The 18,413-nt window shown below is 43.4% G+C and overlaps 2 protein-coding genes across 5 annotated transcripts in view; one reads left to right on the top strand and one right to left on the bottom strand.

Moving 5' to 3' along the window:
- CCDC191 (coiled-coil domain containing 191) overlaps positions 1-7,166 on the top strand; it is a 107,438-nt gene extending 100,272 nt beyond the window's left edge. For both annotated transcript variants that reach the window (XM_037835639.1, XM_037835650.1), the window contains one exon: positions 4,595-7,166. In XM_037835639.1, the coding sequence (XP_037691567.1) occupies positions 4,595-4,739 (145 nt within the window). In that variant the 3' untranslated portion in view covers positions 4,740-7,166. The remainder of the gene's footprint in view (positions 1-4,594) is intronic.
- ZDHHC23 (zinc finger DHHC-type palmitoyltransferase 23) lies at positions 6,031-18,343 on the bottom strand. Of its 3 annotated transcripts, none has more exons than XM_037835665.1 (5): positions 17,648-18,343; positions 16,899-17,068; positions 14,191-14,901; positions 12,495-12,662; positions 6,031-10,613 (listed from the first exon to the last, which is right to left on the bottom strand). In XM_037835665.1, the coding sequence occupies exons 2-5, from the start codon at positions 17,057-17,059 to the stop codon at positions 10,346-10,348; spliced, it is 1,308 nt and encodes a 435-aa protein (XP_037691593.1). In that variant the 5' UTR covers positions 17,060-17,068; positions 17,648-18,343; the 3' UTR covers positions 6,031-10,345. The 3 variants fall into 3 exon arrangements, with proteins under 3 accessions (XP_037691593.1, XP_037691608.1, XP_037691602.1); XM_037835680.1 differs by having other exon boundaries at positions 12,495-12,653; XM_037835674.1 differs by lacking the exon at positions 17,648-18,343 and adding an exon at positions 17,350-17,586.
- Positions 18,344-18,413: the final 70 nt, after the last annotated feature.

The raw sequence follows: 18,413 nt of genomic DNA, 5'->3' as shown, positions 1-18,413 counted from the left end.
GAGCATTTATGATTTGTGTATTTATGTTGTTTAGAAGATTTGATAAGTTTTCCCCAACAATTTCTTTGAATACTCTTCCTAGACCTTTACCCTTTTCTTCCCCTTCTGGGACACCAATGAGTCTTATATTTGGACGTTTCATATTATCTATCATATCCCTGAGGTCCATTTCGATTTTTTCAATTTTTTTCCCCATTCTTTCTTTTATGCTTTCATTTTCCATTCTGTCATCTTCCAGGTCACTGATTTGTTGTTCAACTTCCTCTAGTCTTGCACTATGAGTGTCCAGAATCTTTTTAATTTGGTCAACAGTTTCTTTAATTTCCATAAGATCATCCATTTTTTTATTTAGTCTTGCAATGTCTTCTTTATGCTCTTCTAGGGTCTTCTTGATTTCCTTTGTCTCCCGTACTATGGTCTCATTGTTCATCTTTAGTTCTTTGAGTAGCTGCTCTAGGTGCTGTGTCGCTTCTGATCTTTTGATTTCGGTGCTTGGGCTTGGGTTATCCATATCATCTGGTTTTTTCATACGCTTTATAATTTTCTGTTGTTTTTGGCCTCGTGGCATTTGCTGAACTTGATAGGGTTCTTTTAGGATTTGTAGACCAATTGAAGTCCTTATCTCTAATTTATCAGATCTACAGCTTCGTGGAGTACACTTTCTCTAACTAACCAGCAGGTGGTGTCCACGAGCCACCTGTTCTCCACAAGCCAGTTCTCCCCTGCTTAGCCTTTTTGGTGAGTGGGGGAGTGAGTCTTGTGGGGTCCAATTGGTGTACCAAGCTTGCGTGTGTAGTTGGTGTTGCCTGCCCTGTATATGGGGCGTGTTTCTGGGCAGTCAGGGAGGGGGAGGTGGCTCTAACAATCAAATCTCCCTGGTGATCCTAGAGTTTTAAAGCTGCTGCAATATTCTAATCCTTCAGTTCAGTCCTGCCACAGTTTGTCTCTGCCACTGACCCACAAGTCCTTGGTATTGGCGTATGGCTCCTGAGACTTGCAAGTGGGCCCCTCTTCCAGTCCGTGCACCCCTGGTCCTCTGTTGAGGGATGACTGTGCTATGTCACAGGTGAGTGCCGTCCCCCCAGGGCAGTTCTGGGCTGCTGGGCTGTGTAGGGAGGCTCCCAGTCTGCTGAAATGATGGCTGAATGGGGCTTTGTTAATTCACACTGCTCTACCTTCCCAACTCTGGGACAATCAGCTGAGGTTGCAGGGAAGGCTAATGTCCACGCCCAGTTTTGTGGTGTGTGCCTGTTATTTGAAGCACTTCTGTCACACTGGGTTGTCTGGGGCAGTTCTGGGCTATGGGGCTGGTGATGGGCAGGAGTGTTTCCTGTCCACCAGGATGATGGCTGTGAGCGGACACCCCCCTTTTCTTGGGAAGTTGTGGTGTTTAGTGAATTTTCTCAGCCACTGGATTATTGTGTTTTGTCTCAGAGCTCTCCTAGTTCTGCTCTTGACTTGACCTGCCCAAATTGCAAGTCTTTGAAGCTTTCTGTATTGGGCTTCTTAGAGTAATTGTTTTAGAAAAAGAAAAAAGGATTAAAAAAAAAAAAAAAATGGCCCTCCTCAGAGATCTAATGGGTTATTGAAATGCTAAGAGACAAAGCAACCAGGGCCATTAAGGAAAGGTCCACAGGGCAGAGAGATCAGCTTTTCTTCGGGATTTGCATATGCGCCTCAGGGCCTGGGCTCGGGCCTGAGCTCTGCCCTTCCCCTTTCTATGTTCACCAGAACTCCAAAAATCCTCCGCTTTTATTTTGGAGTTTTTTGTGTTGTTTTGTTTCTATGCCTGTCTCCTCCCTGCTGGGCTGGCTGCTCTCAGATTCTCCAGTGTCTGGTCTCCGTCTATCTGTGGTTGGAGTTTGGATCAGCAGAATGAGTTTCCGATAAGGGCTGCCACTGCAGTTCTCCCTTCTCCTTCCCGGATCTGACAGCTCCTCCTCCCACGGGACTGAGACTGGCAGGGAGGGGCACGGGTCCCCTGGCCGCAAAAACTTACAGATTTCGCTGATGTCAGCAGTTCCACGTTTTCATGAGTGTTGTATGAAGTATGCCCAAAGTCAGATTGCTCTGTGGTGTCCAGTCCACGCAGTTCCTGGCTTTCTACCTACTTTCCTGGAGGAGTAACTAAAACATACAGCTCACCAGTCTGCCATCTTGCCCCGCCTCCTAATGTATTATTATTAGTTATTCTTTTGGTCTGACTTTGTTTTCTTTGTTTCTTAGCCACCATGGACAGGTGGAAAGATTCATGTGGGGTAGCTATCTGATGTGGCTCAGGGCTGTCAGACAGGGCTTTCATACACACCATCTCCATCTCATCTGATGCAGCATTCAGATGCCCTAACTCCTTTACAGTTCTTAAGACTTTCTCAAATTACATAATTTATTGTTTTCATGTTTAGCATCTGTCCCCTCCCAACAGAGTGGAAGTGCCATGTCCTGCTCACTATCGTCTCTGTATCTGACAGTGCCCCGTTCTTAAGTGCACAGTGAATATGTGGTAAATGAATGAGTGCATCTTATTGTAAGAGTGACACTAATATTTGAAGTTACAGGCCTTTTAAAAGAAACGTTAACATTTAAAAATTGACAGAGTTCTCATTCTGTTTTATCTAAATGAATATCATATAGAAAAGCTTGGGTAAAAGGGAAGGAAGGAGAGACATCTTTTGGCCTTAGGCCTGATCTTTAAATTGCAGTCAGTTTGGGAAAGACGATTCCTAATAAGATCATGAAGTTTAATTTTATTTATCCATATCACCTCTAGTTAATTTTACAAATCTGGAATTTATACATGGTGGAACTAGTCACCAGGTCGTAGACTTCTATGAGTAGTTATTTTTGCAGTTCTACAGTCAGAGCTCAGCTGCATACTTGTCCAGTTCTTCTAGCTGAAGCAGTTCTGCATTAACTTGGTTGGTGAAAAAATATATGAAAGTTAAGAAGAATGCGTCTAATGTGGGCTTTGGGGTCTATGACATCTCTGAGGTAGTGGTGAAGGCCCCAGCCCTGTTTCCCAGAAAAGCACGTATGCACATCACAAATAGTTTTACACAAGATTTGAAGGAGTTTGTGGACCCTAGGTTTAGAACCCCTACCTTGGTGACTTATATCACATTTATTACACAGTATCTCCACATGTAATTTATCAACATAGTTGCCAAGCATAAAAAAATACTTAAGTAATTATGTATTATGGTCCTTGCTCTCCTAATTTAGTAGAAAAATGATTAGATAGACAGACAGACAGACAGACAGACTGGCTGTAAGTAAGTGCCAAACCAGTGATAGTGACCTTGGGTTTTAGGAGTTCAGAGGAAGGAAAGATAAATGCAGGCAAGGATGATCCAGGAAGACTTCCCCGAGGGAACAGAGCATTTCAGTTAGGGAAGACGAGGAGGAGCTAAAATGTGGTGTCAGAACACATGGGTATAGCCAGGAGAGAGATGTGAACAGTAGGGAAGGGTGGGAGGTCAAGCATGGGGAGTGCACCTCAGAGCTGAGTGCAGGGGGTGTACGTGGCGGACTAAATGAATAAGGAAAGCAGATGAAGCAGCTCCTAACTAAACAGTAATTATTCCACCAGCTCAGAAACATCCACAAAATTTATGAGGACTGAGTTGCATTCTAGCACTTTCTTAGATGGTCAAGAGACCCAGAACAAATCCCATGTACGCCTCTAGCAGTGAAAATAGGATTTTAGCTACTCCAAACTTTTCAACAACATAACTGCTTACAATTCCTTATACACACCATGCTCTTCTTGCCTCTAGGCCTTTACTCAGGATGTGCCCTCTTCTAGGAAAGCCCCATCTTTGCCTAACAAAACTTCCGTTCAGACATTGTCTCTTCCATAAACATTTGATGCTCCTCGCCACCAGATCGGACCATAACCTGTGCTCACCTCCATCACTGTACCTCCCCCGCTGCACTGAAATGATCTGTTTACTCTTGAACTCCCTCCTTGGACAGACTATCTTGCTTCCATTTAATCCCTGGTGCTATAGCTATCCTAAAAGGCCATGTGTGCCTCCCTATGACAGTAGAGGCACCGCATAGCCATGTTTCCAGAACATGACACTGGGGTATTTTTTTCTCAACTGAAATTCAAGACTGTTATTTTGTTGTTACCAGCAGACTTTTTAAACAATATATATCTAAGCACCAGAGCCCCGATGCCTGCAACAGACACATGCTGCATACGATTTTCCAGCATCTTTGTTTTGGAGACTTGTGGACTTGGCTGGCAGGGCCCTCGCTGGCCTGGGCAGATGTGCAGGCTGTGAGCAGATCACCTGAGCGTGTCTTGGGGCCCTGCATCACCGGAAACCACCAGGTGCTCTGTTGAAATGTCACCTCCCCCAAGAGGGTTCCCCTGACCACGCACTCAACAATAAAAATAACCTATCAATGACTCTCATCCCTTCATTGCTGGATTTTCTTCATAGCACCTCTGTCTGAATTCCAAGTGTAACTTTCACACCTTTTATATATCTTATTCATATAAGATTTATTACTTATAGTTTTAATGTACTTCAAATGGAAAGTCAACTTTTTCCTTAGTGTTTCACTTTTCTCTTTATTCTTAAAGGAGGATTCACTGGATCACGTTTAAGACATGGAAGAAGTTTGCAAAATTTATGAAAGAGGAAAGATTAAAAGAAGAAAGGAGACAGCAACTCCGTAGGAAGGTAGCTGAAATTCTTCCAGACTTCCAGATGCTGGCCCCACTGTGACTACTGTTTGTACCAGCTGTTTGCTACTCAGCCCACATGTGAGACAAGCCTTTCCTATGCCGGCGGACACAAACCAGTGCAGAGAGGAAGCGGGGAATCATGGTTGGTGCACTGTGTGTACCTCTACCCACTCACATCCATCCCTATACATACTCACCTGATTTGCTTCCTGTCAGATATTTCTAGGATCAAAGGAATTATTTTAGAAACTTCCTTCTTTGATGTCTGCTGGATTGCTACTCAGCAGCTCACTAAAGCATTTATCACAATGGGATCCTTCCAAAGGAACAGTCTAGAGCCCCACTGCTCAAATGCATCCTCGTTTTAGTAGAATAAACTTTATAAAGGATGAGTGTTTGCCTGCTTGAGCATGGGAAGGAAACATGTCTTTCAATTTAATTAGTTGTTTTAAAAGTAATAAATATTTAGAAAAGGAGGCAGAGGTTGTCAGTCTCCTAGAACCTTAGTAGCAGAGCTCGGCATCCTAACAGACCCTGTCCCTCTGACCAGCCCTGCGTAGCAAAGGTCCTCTGTATGGTTGGTAACAAGTGGCAGCTTATCTTGATTTCAGAGAAACGGAGACCAGAGATACTTCTCTTCAGCGCACCTTGATAAGTGTGAAGCAACATTCCAAAAACTAATGACTCAATCAAAGACAATCTAGGAACACATTAAAATGTCTGCTGATGCTCCTGATTGCAATGTCTACATAATACATGGTCTTCTAGTCCTCAGCTCAGTTTGATCTAGATATCAAAATATTTATCTTCAGTTCAAAATGTCTTAATCTTTGGAGTGCTAAGACTATAAAAGACTGATAAAATGGTCCCTTCTATGAACTGTCTTAGACAACTAGGACAAAAACTAGGAAAAAATTCCCATTACAAAATACATGTCTATTACAACAAATTCAAGCAGTCCATAAATGCACACAGTAAAATGAGAAAGTCCTTCCAGCCCTGAGTGTGGATTTGTGTGGTGGTTCAAGTGAATATTCCTGTTATTGTCTCTTGCTTCCTAAAGGAATATGTAGCTACACCACCTGCAAAATGACTTATCTCCTTTTCCCGTAGAAGATGTGTGATGATTTACACAGAATGACAAACACCCTGAATTGAACTATATTTCTTCTACCATGTTCCTGTCCCCAGTCATCTTTTCCTTTACTATGATTACACAGTTGTCATCTAAAAACCCATAAACTTTTTAAGACTAGTGGCCACTAAAGAAAATGAGACTAAAAGGTAATTCATACCAAGTACAGTAGACACATACCAAGAAACACCAACTCTTTTCCTTTAAAGAAAGCACTTTATTTTCCATTTAAACAACTTGGTCACAGTACATTATTTTACATAAATAGCAGAAATTTTTTAAATCGCCATTTAAAAGGCCTTGTGTCTGGATCTGAGGTGATAAGAGGATATGAATACAAGTACAAAAACAGTGCAAAATGTTTAGCACACAGCCTCCCGAGTTAGCTTCAGAAATTCCTCTAATATTGCTGGGCCAGTTAATATTAAGTATTAAATACTAATTTAATCATAAAGAAGTATTCCTGGATTTCCTTTAGTCTAACATCAAACTCAGAAATGTAATCAAATGAAAAGGCTTAAAAGCCCTAACAGCTCATACCATCAAACCATCCAACATAGGATCATGACTTGAGCCTGCAAGCTTATACCATGGGCACCTTTTCAGTGGCTCCATCTGAAGAAATAAGAATTTTAGTTGCATCATTAACTAGACTAGATTAGGTCTGGTTTTAAAGCCTTGCTTCTGAAGTGTGATTTTCTAGAGGTGCAGGGTGCCACAGGGAAGGCTAATGTAGTAATTAGTCACAAGCCCTAAGAAATTTGTCTCCCCAGTAATCAAGTCTTTGGCCTGTTGCTGACACTACAGTGAAACACTTAGTGCCCCATGACGTGTAAATAATCGTCCATTAGCAACAGGCTTGCATTTAGCTGATTTTGCAAAAAGGTTACATTAATCACAGCAAACATCCACAGGAACATACTGAATTTTATTCAGGATTAAGATAAGCATGGCTCTCATGCTCCCCTTCCATCCCCTTTACAATTTTTAATATAAAACGGCATACTTGTCAAGCTCCCAATGAGAAAATCAGATTGCAAACAGATGCCTAAAGTGAAGTTCTCTATAATCCATTGCTTGTTTGAGGAAATTCTCACTTTCAAATTGCAGAGATATGGCTAAAATAAAACAAGTCCATAGAAACTTACGTACCCTGTTTAAAGAGACCCTTATACCTCACAAAATGTTAATTTTTAAACATCCTGGTTAAAACTGTGCTTCTAGATGTCTTATTTTTGCTTACACTAGTTAAGCTTTATAATAAAAAAACAAATGTCCCGTACCCAAAGGAAATAAAGTCTAAGTAAATGGTCAGTATTATGTAGACCCTTATTGGCATTGTGTTTTCTGGCAGTGGAAGATTCTAGTATAGAAAATTTTCTCTTGCTAAAAATATTAGAAATACCAAAGACTATTGCATAAGAGAAAGTTTATAGTAATCTTTCTTCTAGGCAGATGGTACAATGGAAGACAACAATTATTTCATTTACCAAACAAAACACTATTTGGATGGCAAAAATTTACAATATCCCAAACACAAACACATATGAGGCTGAAGTGAAACACACAACACATTTTCCCTTAAACATGTTTAAGGCCTTAACTTTGGCAGCATTGGAGTAACCTACCAAAGGAGCATTGTCAATGGGCAGTTCATTTCAGGGTGGGCTACACTGAGCCATAAAGTACTCTTTGGGTGTCATAAGAAACATTTTAAATATTGAAGGACTTCTCTTTTTTGTGCAATCCTGATCCTTAACTATTTCCCCCTTGAATCTTTCAAGTGGATCTATTTCTCTTCCCCAGAATACAGATGGTCATTTACTGAGCTTTATATCCAATATATTGATTAAACAGAGGCCAAGGATGTGGGGCAAGATAAAGGGACCTGCTTGTCTGGAATCACGTTCCAGGGGCTTGCTCCCATGGCCAAGGGACTGCTGGTTTATAGGTTCACAGGACAATCCTCCCACTCATATGCTTCTAGTTCATAAAGGCCTTGTCCTTGAAAAGGATCCACAATAAATTCTTCTGCTCTCCAGAGAGAGCCAACGCCTATAATGAAATCCCTCAAGTAGTTCCAGATCATAAAAGGGCTCAAAGTCTTAACGGCACAGAGCAAGGATGTCCTAGAAGTTACAAAAGCACTACTCCTGGATAGCCCTTTGTTTTCTGCTCCTTTTGGTACAGACGATTCTGTAGGATTTTACTCCACAAAACAATTGATCTTTTGTCAGTTCTTGGTTATCTTCTGTAAACTGCCAATCTTGAGTTCTCAAGGAACTTAAAATAAGCATCATAATTCCAATAAGCCAGACTGATATATAAGGAGACCCTATCCACGTGTGGGAAACTGAGTTATCTCATCCAGGTAACCCCATGAGAGGTGTATTGTTAAGACTGTGATCATCCCTAATTCTCCCAAATGACTTTGGCCGCCTTCTCCATCACATCCCATTTTGATCCTTGATAAAGATTTGGCAGGAGGCTAAAATTACTAAGCATATTAAGGTTTCTATACATTTTTATTATCAACTGCTAGAGTCAATTGGCTATATATCTGGCATTTAAGAGACACTACAACCATAGGTTTCTTGACATCACAGCTACCTCTCTTCTCAGACCTATACAGAAAAGGAATTAGTTAATCAGATCCAACTTTAATTCCAAATGAATATTCAACTCTGGGCCAGGGAGAGGACATCACTGTAGAAACTATGTCCTCTGCTAACATCCCCAGGCTGCTTTTTGGCTTGTCCCAAGGGGACAGGGAGGCTAACGTTCATCAAACAATTCTTCTCTGGGGAAGCAACAACAGACAGCTCCCAAGCCTGAGTAAAGGGCAGCCCTAATTAATGGCAAGCAAGACAGGGGATGGTGCTAGCTGCAGAGGGCAGGGTTGCAGGAAGTAGCAGTACTTTCTATCAACATTTCTGTATTTCTTGCTAAAACAAACATAAACAGAAAGATAGAAAAAGCTGGCAGTATTTTCCCAATACTAAACTATAAAACAAGGTAAATTTAAGGACTCATGGATTATCTTTGGGGTTGCAAAAAAAGTGCATGTACAAATCCCAGAGGGTATTTCCCCATCCCAAATTCCCTCATCTTAACTGTATGGCAGAATGACCCATTCTATTATAAATATTTAATCTTTTATACATTTGCAATTTTAAGACATGATTAAAGAAACACCTTTGTGATTTGGGAAAGAGCTACAGAAGAACAGTAATCCATAAACTGGTGGAAACTACATATAATGCATTTCCTTGTCACCTAGTAAGATACTTTTATTTAGAAGAACTGAAAGGGAAGGGTGAATGAGATGTAATGTGCAAGTTAAGTGGGAATGTGTCAATCAAATCCTCAAAGAAAGTTCATGCCAGAATTATGTGAATGCCAGAAGACTGATATTTGCAATTTCATGCTATAACTGACAGCATTTGAAATACTTACTTGAACAAGAAAAAATCAAGCTTTTGTTATTAATCAGCCACCCTACCCAGGAAAGACAGTGAAGTGTTCCCCTTAGGAGTGAGTGCCTGTTCTCCTCTTCTAGCCTTCGTCACAAGACTGCTAGCACCTTACCCGGTGAAACATGGGAAGAGGGAAAGAAACATTAATGCGAACTGGAGTTAATTACAGTAAATCAAAACAATAAATACATGAGAAAGATAAATACATAAGAACTCATCACCTAAACTCAGAATCACCATACATTATACTGACAATAATTAGCATTATAACTGTTACCAATCGTCCTTTCAAGATCTGACGACTTGTAGCATAAATCCACCTGGTGCTCTTCTCTCCTTTTTGAGTAGGAAATGTCTACTACTTCAGAGAGAGAAATTCCCATAACTGTAAGACATGGCTTATGGGGATCTTTTTCTCACTCTGAAATGCTGAAAAGCGATTACCCTAATAATATCGGCTTCAATATTCTGACCTATGAACATTTTTCTTCAGTCTTAGCATTTCCCTAATACTACTACTTTGCACATCAATATGGTTATTTTTTTTTCATGTTTTTCACGTACCTCACCCCTCACATGATCCTCACGACTGCTCTGTGAGGTAGCCAGGGTAGGCACTGGGACCCCACTTTACAGATGAACCTGAGACTTGGGGAAGTGACTAAACTAAGGGTCACATGGCTATTAAGATTGAAAGAGAGATTAGAAACTATCCTAATCTAAAACTCTTTCCTCCCATATTAGTGAATGGAAATTGCTTCTATCAGTTTGTGGCATTAGCAATCCACATCCTTTCAGCTCTTCGGGATTGAGTTAATTAATAAGGTGACTGGAAAGAAATGGCTCTTCTTTTACACTTAAGTCATGAAGTCAGAGAAACTAACTTCTCACCAGTCCAGTCTCTAAACCTGAGCATGGCCATACAGTGCCTTTAAGAAACTGGGATCAAAATGAACATCCTGCATGGACACTGAAGTGTAAAATGGAAGGAAGCAGAGGGAGAGCCGCCCCTCAGAGAGCCATACAGAAGGCACTTCAGACAATGTCCTCAGCGGGGTGGTGGAATGCATGGGCGCCCAGGGTGGAGAACTGGTGCCAGTTCCGCAGGAAGCCCCTATTGTACTGGCCTGTGTCCACGATGAGCCCACAGAGAAGCCGGCGCCCTGTCTTCTGGCGAAGGGCCTGCTGGACTTCCCGCTCCGTCACATTGTAGCTGATGTTTATCAGCTGGATCAGGAAGATGTAGGCCATGCCCGTCGTAATGATCACGGAGTACCACACGCAGGTGAAGGACAGAGCCAAGCTGGGAGGGGAGAAAGGGCTGATCAGGGCTGCCGCATTTTTGTTGTTCTTTTTTGCCACAGAAAACTGGCACCGTTCTAACATTTTACATCTGTAGCACTTACTATTTAAGGGCTTTGATGCCTGCCCCAATCTTTCCAACTGGAAGAAACTTCACTTTCCTCAGAAAGCCCATAACCTGCTTGACTTATGACAATTAGCATGTTCTATTTTATGTTCTAATTATTGATGCCTTTTTTTTATTTTCCACACGCCCCCCCAACCAGCAAGTGCCTGACATAATAGTTCATAAACTGTCAAATTAATGAATAATCCAGAAGTTATACCTAATTTATAAGAAAACTAAGACAACATGAGATTGCTACAAACTTCCTCAAGGAAGCTGAAGGTGGGAACTTAGCAGCAGTGCTAAAGTTATAAATCTCCATTCTTTTCAGTCTAATGCTGCTGAACACAAAACGATAACTCCCATATTGAAGCCCTTTAGTTACTTATATGCAGGAGCACCAGAGCATTTCAAATGTCAGCTTCCTAAAGCCAAAAAGAATCCAGGACAAGAAAACTCCTTCCAGCTTGTTAATGAGACCGCAAGGAGGGACTGCCAATTAGTGTCTGCCATTTATTATTTTCATGCAAACATTTGCACATGAGGAGTTAGCTGGAAATAAATGCATTCAGAATCTTCATTTTTAAAGCTGAAAAGGACCTCAGAGATGATTAAATCCAGGACCTCAGCATAAAGATGAGGAAAATGAAGGCTCAACAAGGTGATGCAAATGGAATATGCAGAGTGGGGTGAGAGCCAGTGACAGGGTTGTGCTCCTTATTTTGTTTAAATTGTCCACAGCAAGTCTTCAAAATACATGCATAGTAACATATAGACTTGCTCTGCTTGAGGACAATTATCACCCATGGTGTTACTGAAGAATTTCACGACCTAATAAAACTCTCAATATGGACAGAAAAGAAACACCCTGAGAATCAAATCTATTCTAATAATGCCATTGGGGAGATGTGTCCACAGATTAAAATAAAAACAAATACCTGGATGGGGTACTATGTTGACAGAGCAGGGACTGTTCTGAAAATGAAGAGTGAAAAGTAAGAAAAGGAAGGCAGGTCAGTGGCAGAGCTGCCCCAGCTTGGATTGGGAACCACAGAGACCAGAGTCCCCAGTCACAGGAAAATGGCGGAGGCCAAGGAACAAAGAACCCAGGCAGGGGGAAACTGTGGGGTTCAGAGCAGGGGTTAGCTGGGGCCAAAGCTGAAAAATCCCAGCTTTTGCCATACTGTGGACATCTTTACAATACATAAATGTGCCCCAACTTAAAAATGCCTAAGGAAATTTTGACCTAGATACCACAGTAATCATGAGTACCTATTAAAAAAAAGTAGAGCAGGAAAAACCAATAGAGGTTAGAAAGGAAAGAAAGGTTATAGAGAGTGTGAGCACTTCTCAAAAGGGTCAGAAGCAGTCAATAAAGAGGCTAAAAGCCTCAAAAGGCAGCAATAAAGTGGGAGGATTTTCCTGATATTTTTATGACAAAATAGACCACTAGTTTGTTTACTGTTTTAGTTTCACTGTTGCTCTCTTGGACATGCGAATGGCCATGTGACTTTGCAAGTCCCTGGTCAGGACTGGTCCCACTTCCAGAGTACTGGTCCCTCACTTTTAAGGGTCAGGGATCCTTTCATCATCACCCCAGAGAAATGTACATATCCATTGCACAATTTTGTCAGCGATTTCAGAGGACACCTAGCATTCCCAAAGGGTATGTTTTGGACTGAAAACTCCTCACCTAGCAGCAAATAATAGTCCCTATTAATGGCAATATCCATTCCTTCTTCCATGGGCCTCTCTACTGTGATGTCCACATCTCACCTGTGATTTGCATAAACTCCAGGACAATAGAAGAGAGCTGTGAAGACACTTCTGTCTCTACAAATGGTGTCCAAGGTCAGCGTTATCCCGTACACCGAGGTGAGCAAGAAGATCGAAAGGGCAAGTATAAATGCTTGATGATTTGATTCTCCAACACAGCTATTTATCCTCAAAACAGCATAGAGGAGGGGGGAAAGCAAACATGTTTATAAAAGTTCTCTATATAACTCAGATAATAAACAAGAAAGCTTTTAATAGTGGTACTGTGGATTTCAGTTATTAAAAAGTAACTTCTCTTTTTTTTTAACTTTAGAGAATTAAAACCTTGTCCATTTATTAAGGGAGGTAGTCATACATTCTCTGCTCTTTGCATAATAGATAGTCTTAGAATCTCAGCTCTTCGCAAAGTGGAATCATATCATTAGTTTAAGGACTAATCATATTGTTTGTTAAGTAAAAAGCAGAACCTGGCTAACAAACTTGTCTAAATATTAATAAGTGAAATCTATTACCCAACTGGGAGGAGATTTTACATCGTAATTACCACGATAAGGAAAAGGGGATAAATAACCCAATTACAAAGACTTATAAATGCTAAATCGGAAGTATTACACACTATGGGAAATAAATACTAAAGTACATATTAATAAAAATATCCCAAGAGGCTAGAAATGTGGTGCAGGGAAGAGAACAATTCAATATGCAGATTGTTGTCAGGTAAAAGCAGTTACAGGCTATGGCCATTTGCAGGGCAGGACAGACAGCCCCTTACACACCAGGATGCTTGAGTGGGCAGAGGTGGCTTTCAGGCAAGGCTGTCAGGCCTTCTGCAAACCAGCATTTGTAAATGGGTCACCACATACACATGGGAATAAATGACAAAGACACCTAAGTGGAATATCTAAAAATGAACCTGTTTACTCCTAAAGAAAAAGCCCCAGACAAGAGCCGTCCCTGCAGTTGAGGTGCCTTCCTGCACCCTCACCTTCTCTTACACCTGTTCTGAGCGGAAAGTGTGCATAACCAGATCCTAGACACAAAAAGTGCAATTCATTTACAACAACTACCTAAAAAGCGGTAAAGTTGCAAATCTGATGCTTGTAACATTCACATTCAAAATAATTACCCCCTTTCGTTAGATTTATCCAGTAAAACTGCAACATTATCTTTAAAAGTTGTACTTTTGGTTTAAGGACCATATGTGTCTTCCTTTGTCACTGCCTAGCCAGGAGGCAGAAAAGAGTCCATCTTTCTGCAAATTGCCAAATAAGGAGCTATTTAGTAGGGCCTCAACTCAATAAAGTTCAGTGGAAATTACTGGTGACATTAAAAATGATTAAAGATGTATTTTGAGAAGACAAAGTCACCTAAAATAGGAAATGGCTTCCTTAATCTCTGTGTTCAAAAGGAATAGCAGAGGGCAATAGGCCTATACTGATCTGGTAAATTCTAAAAAAAAAAAAGACCAGAGAGACTTTTGAGCTATTTGCTATTTTCCTTCAGGAAACGACTGAAGGAACTAAATTTGTGAAACTCGAAAACCTGATGACTAAGTGGGAACATCATAACAGCCCACAAATATCTACAAGGTGTAAAGCCAGGAAGGAGAGAAATTTTAGGCTGGCACAAAGATCACACGGCTCAGAGAGGTTTACGTGAATGTAATTTTCCAAGCCTCCGAATTTTTCCAACATACCAGACACAATGATGATCCATTCTCCTCACACAGATGCCACATATCCGGCAATGCCACGCACGGGCTGGTCGCACCAGCTGGCACTTGGCACACCAGTCCTCCTTCACCCTGGTGGGGCTCTCGGCCACCATCTTGGAAGAGCCCTTCAGTTCATCCTTCATGGCTCGATTGTTGAGACTGCCTGACACATCTGCTCCAGGGAACCCTTTGGTCTTCTCCTGTCCTTTTGCATTCAGGTATTCAACTTGGCTGTTGCTTACAGAGCTGTCGTTGCTTGCTGGATTTCTGAGGTAGCCCGGATTTGTCTTGGCTCTGTATAAGGCTAAGAGTATCAGAACTAAGCCGCAGGTGAGAACAGCCAGCTGGACGGGCCCCACACGTCCTCTGGGGACCACTTCCTGAAGGAACACGTAGTACATGTAGCCCAGTGAGAACAGTCCGAGGCTCAGGAAAAACAGAGTCTGTTCTTTCCTTCTGTGAGTGAGGTAGTAGTACCACAGGGCCAGCACAGGAAGGGAAATCAAAACCACCACCCCCAGGAGGAAGTGCCAGGAAGCCACGCGGAGGAAGACAGGCAGTAAGATGAGTGGGGGAACGATGCTAATGTTAACTTTTTTGGCTCCCCGAAGCCAAGGAATTCGGAGGCGATCAGAAATTGTATCCATGATTCTTTCACAAGTTTCTGGCTGTAAAGATTTACATGTAATCCATCTATTCAGAAAGAGCACAAAGAGAAGGCACTTCCTGTGGGTTTGTTGAAATAAAAACCCTGAACACTGTATGCCAAACAGCAGGATAAATTAATAAAAGGCCAAAGACCAAGAATTCTACTTCCTTAACAGTAAACACAAGCTTTTCGGATTCACCTATTTTTTTTTTTTTTAAATGAATGAATGAACGAGAAGATAATGTTTAGCAATTTAACAGCCAAGATTATTTCTCCACTAAATACATACACATAAATGCACATATATTCCATTAAGTACCATTTAGACCTGGTGGGCATATAGTCATAAAAGTATCAAAAAAATTGCACAATCTAGTTGTGAAGACGAGATGGCACAGGAATTCAAGAAACATTAGATAACTGCAAAGCAGCAATAATCACCCAATGAATTATTATGGTCAGAAATCATCAGGAGTACTAAGAGTGAACACTTCTGAATGAAGCCATCAGAGAGGTGTCCATGGAGAAGGCTGACATCTGTGCTTGACTTTGAAGGCTGGCTAGCATTTTGTAGGGATGGAGAAGGGAAGGAGCCATCCAGTGGAGAGAAATGTGTACAGTACAAATCCTGTCCAGGGCCCAGGGAATAAACCAGTCTGGCAGGGGCAGGGTTCTGCATAAGGAAGACTAGAGATCAAAATCATCAGGGCCTGGAGGGCAAAACGGTATTTGCTGAGTTTTTTGCACACTTAAACTAGTAAGGAAAGGCAAGATTTTAAGGAAAATTTGATTTTAGAAAAGCAACTTTAAAAAGTAGGGCTAGAACTTGAGAAGTGAGAAGGAGATAACAATATGGGGACCAAACAGAGCAGCAGGGATGTGGAAACACTGAGAGCCAATCTCCAGAGGAGAGGGAAGGAGAGAGCAGAGCAAAGAACTCAGGGGACAGACCTGATCTCAAGAGCTGGGAAGGAGGAAGCATTTTAGCAAGGTTAATGGAAGAGCTGCGGTCTTGAGCGATGGGAGATTATAGAAACAGCATCATTTTTCCGTTCGTTAGTACCAAGTACTCCATTTTTGAAGTATGGATTTCAGACTACAGATTCTAAAGAACCTGTATTTAAAGACATCTGTAATAAAGACTAGGAGGAATTACAAAGGGTGTACGGGGTCTTTAGGAATCAATGTTGGCACCAGACTGCAACGGTCCCTAAGGAATGCTTTTAATGACTAGATTAATGCACCAAGCTCTAAGTCAGCAATTTGCAGTTACAATGACTTTTTTAACCAGAAGTAATTATTAATGAGGAAAGCAAGTTGCCAACACCCTATTCCTCTTGCCTTATGCTTTCTGTATGATGATAATTTAAGAATATGTAATTATTGAGAAATTGGATAAAAAACGAGTTATCACTGTTGGGTACAGAATTTTTTTCAGTGATAGTAAAAATCATCTTCTCATAGAAATTTCCATTACCTGGGATAGTGGTGAAATGAAAGCCAAATGCAATATCATCAAGCCAGACAGTGTTGCTGCTCACACTGAAAGCAGTCCATCCAGGACAGCCACATGCCTTCCAGCTGGAAAATGATCTCTCAAGACCCTCTGTGGCCAGGTACAACCCAGTATCCAATAGTCAATCTCTAAATGCTGAGGCCACTGCCACCGTAGGAACCTTCTGGAACTAATGTGTTCATTTTAAACTTTAAACTTATGGATTCTTCTGGCTTGTATTTTATTTTTTTAATATATTTAACTTGCCAGCTACCCTTTTAACTGCCTGCTCTCTCCCCGATCTCCTTTTTAACAAAAAATAATGTCCTAGTAAACTGAGCTAGGTCGTCGGACAAACAGTTGTACACTACTGAGTAATTCATCTTTATAAACTCCTCACACATGACACAGAAGAGAACTCTCAATTTTAGATCCTTGGAAAGAGAATCAAGAGCAAATTCTAGCGTTTGGATGGCTAAGCCGAAAGTATACAGGAGTTCTCAGAAGGGCCAGTGGGGTTGGCACCGAGAAACACTTTGCACTTACCTGTCACACCCTTCATCGAGATCTTGGCAATCACACAAACAAGCAGCCACGTGGTTCTTTTCCCCATTTCGATCTATGTACTCGCAGCAGCACAGGGGCTCCAATTCAGGCTCTTCCGTTTTCTTTTTCTTCACAGGCTTCATAGTGCCCTTTGGTGTCATGATTCGCGCCTGTCAGAAGAAGCTTTCAGTAGGTTAAACTGTTAAGAACACAACTCACATTTTGTAAACACATCCACGCCTCTCACTGATTAACCACCAACGCCGCAACAAATATGAAGAAAGGGGTCCCGTTTTCATCAGCCTTTGTGGCTCCGCTTGGCCAAGCAGGGGACTCCAGGCCTTGATCGCCCCTTCCCATGCACGGCAGGCGCCGCCTGGGCTCCAGCGTTCCCATGGCGACAGCTGACCACGCGGCCCGGGACAGCCCGGGCGCGGGTGGCTGCGCTCACCTGCGGGTACTCGGGGTGCCGGCCGGCCCCCGCCCGAAGCTTGGGCACAGGTGGAAACCCATCCTCAAGATCGCAGGGAGAGGCGAAGCGTGTGCCCACTTTTGCCAGCGGACGCGTCGGGAAGCGCGACCCGGCTCCCGGGAGGCCACCAGGCGCCCGCGGCAGTGCTTCGGGTCGCCGTCCAGCCCCTCTCCGCGGACCCCGCGCGGGGCAGACCTCGCCGCCGCAGCCAATCGTGAAGACGTGGGCGGCCGCGAGCACAGCCCGATCTGGAGAATGACCTTAGAAGGGAAGTTACCTGCCCTCCGGGTCTGAGGTACGGCCGCCGCCCAAGAGGCCCAGGTGGAGGAAAGGAGGATCGGCTGCTGTAGCGGCGCGAACGCCTTTCCCGATCTCAGCTCTGCGGGGCTCCGGGCTTGACGACTGGAGTCTCGGGGATCCCGGCTCCACTTGGCCGCACCCTCCCCACCGCCGTCCACCTGTGACCCCAGCCCGACGCCGGCCGGGCGGCGCGTCCCACACCCGCGCGGTCCCGGCCGCCACCCTGCCGGCGGGGGCGGGCCGGGAGGTCCGCGGGAGCTTCCGGGTGGCTCGCCTCCGGCGCAGGGGATCCCTCCCGGCCCGCACGTGCACCGCCCGCGGCCACGCCCGGGGATCCGCCGAGCCCGCCGGCGAGGCCCTTCCTCCCTTGCCTGCGGCCCTGTCGCTCGCCAGACGGGTCCCCGGGAGGGGGACGGGATGGAGGGACGCAAGCCCGGCCCTTCACCTTCGGCACCCCCCGCCCCAGATGGGGGCGAGGCGGCCACCAGACTTCTCGCCCGGCCCTGGCCGGAGCCTGCGGGTGGCGCGTGGGCGGGGCAACCCCTGAAACCCTTGGGCAGCAGGAGGTGCTGAGACGGAAATACGGGAAACCCGGGACGGGGAGGATTTCCGAACTCCGTGAGACCTGTGGGTCAGCAAGCCTGCTTTCAGAAGCCGGTAGCAGGCGTTGGGGGAGATCTCAATTGCAAAATGTTGCCGAGGTACCGCCCCCAAATTTGCTAACCGTCCCTTAAAGGCCCATC

Source organism: Choloepus didactylus, chromosome 1 (assembly GCF_015220235.1).
Source record: "Choloepus didactylus isolate mChoDid1 chromosome 1, mChoDid1.pri, whole genome shotgun sequence".
NCBI lineage: Eukaryota > Metazoa > Chordata > Mammalia > Pilosa > Megalonychidae > Choloepus > Choloepus didactylus.
Note: the sequence above shows the minus strand (reverse complement) of the source record. Positions and strands in the feature narration are given on the sequence as shown.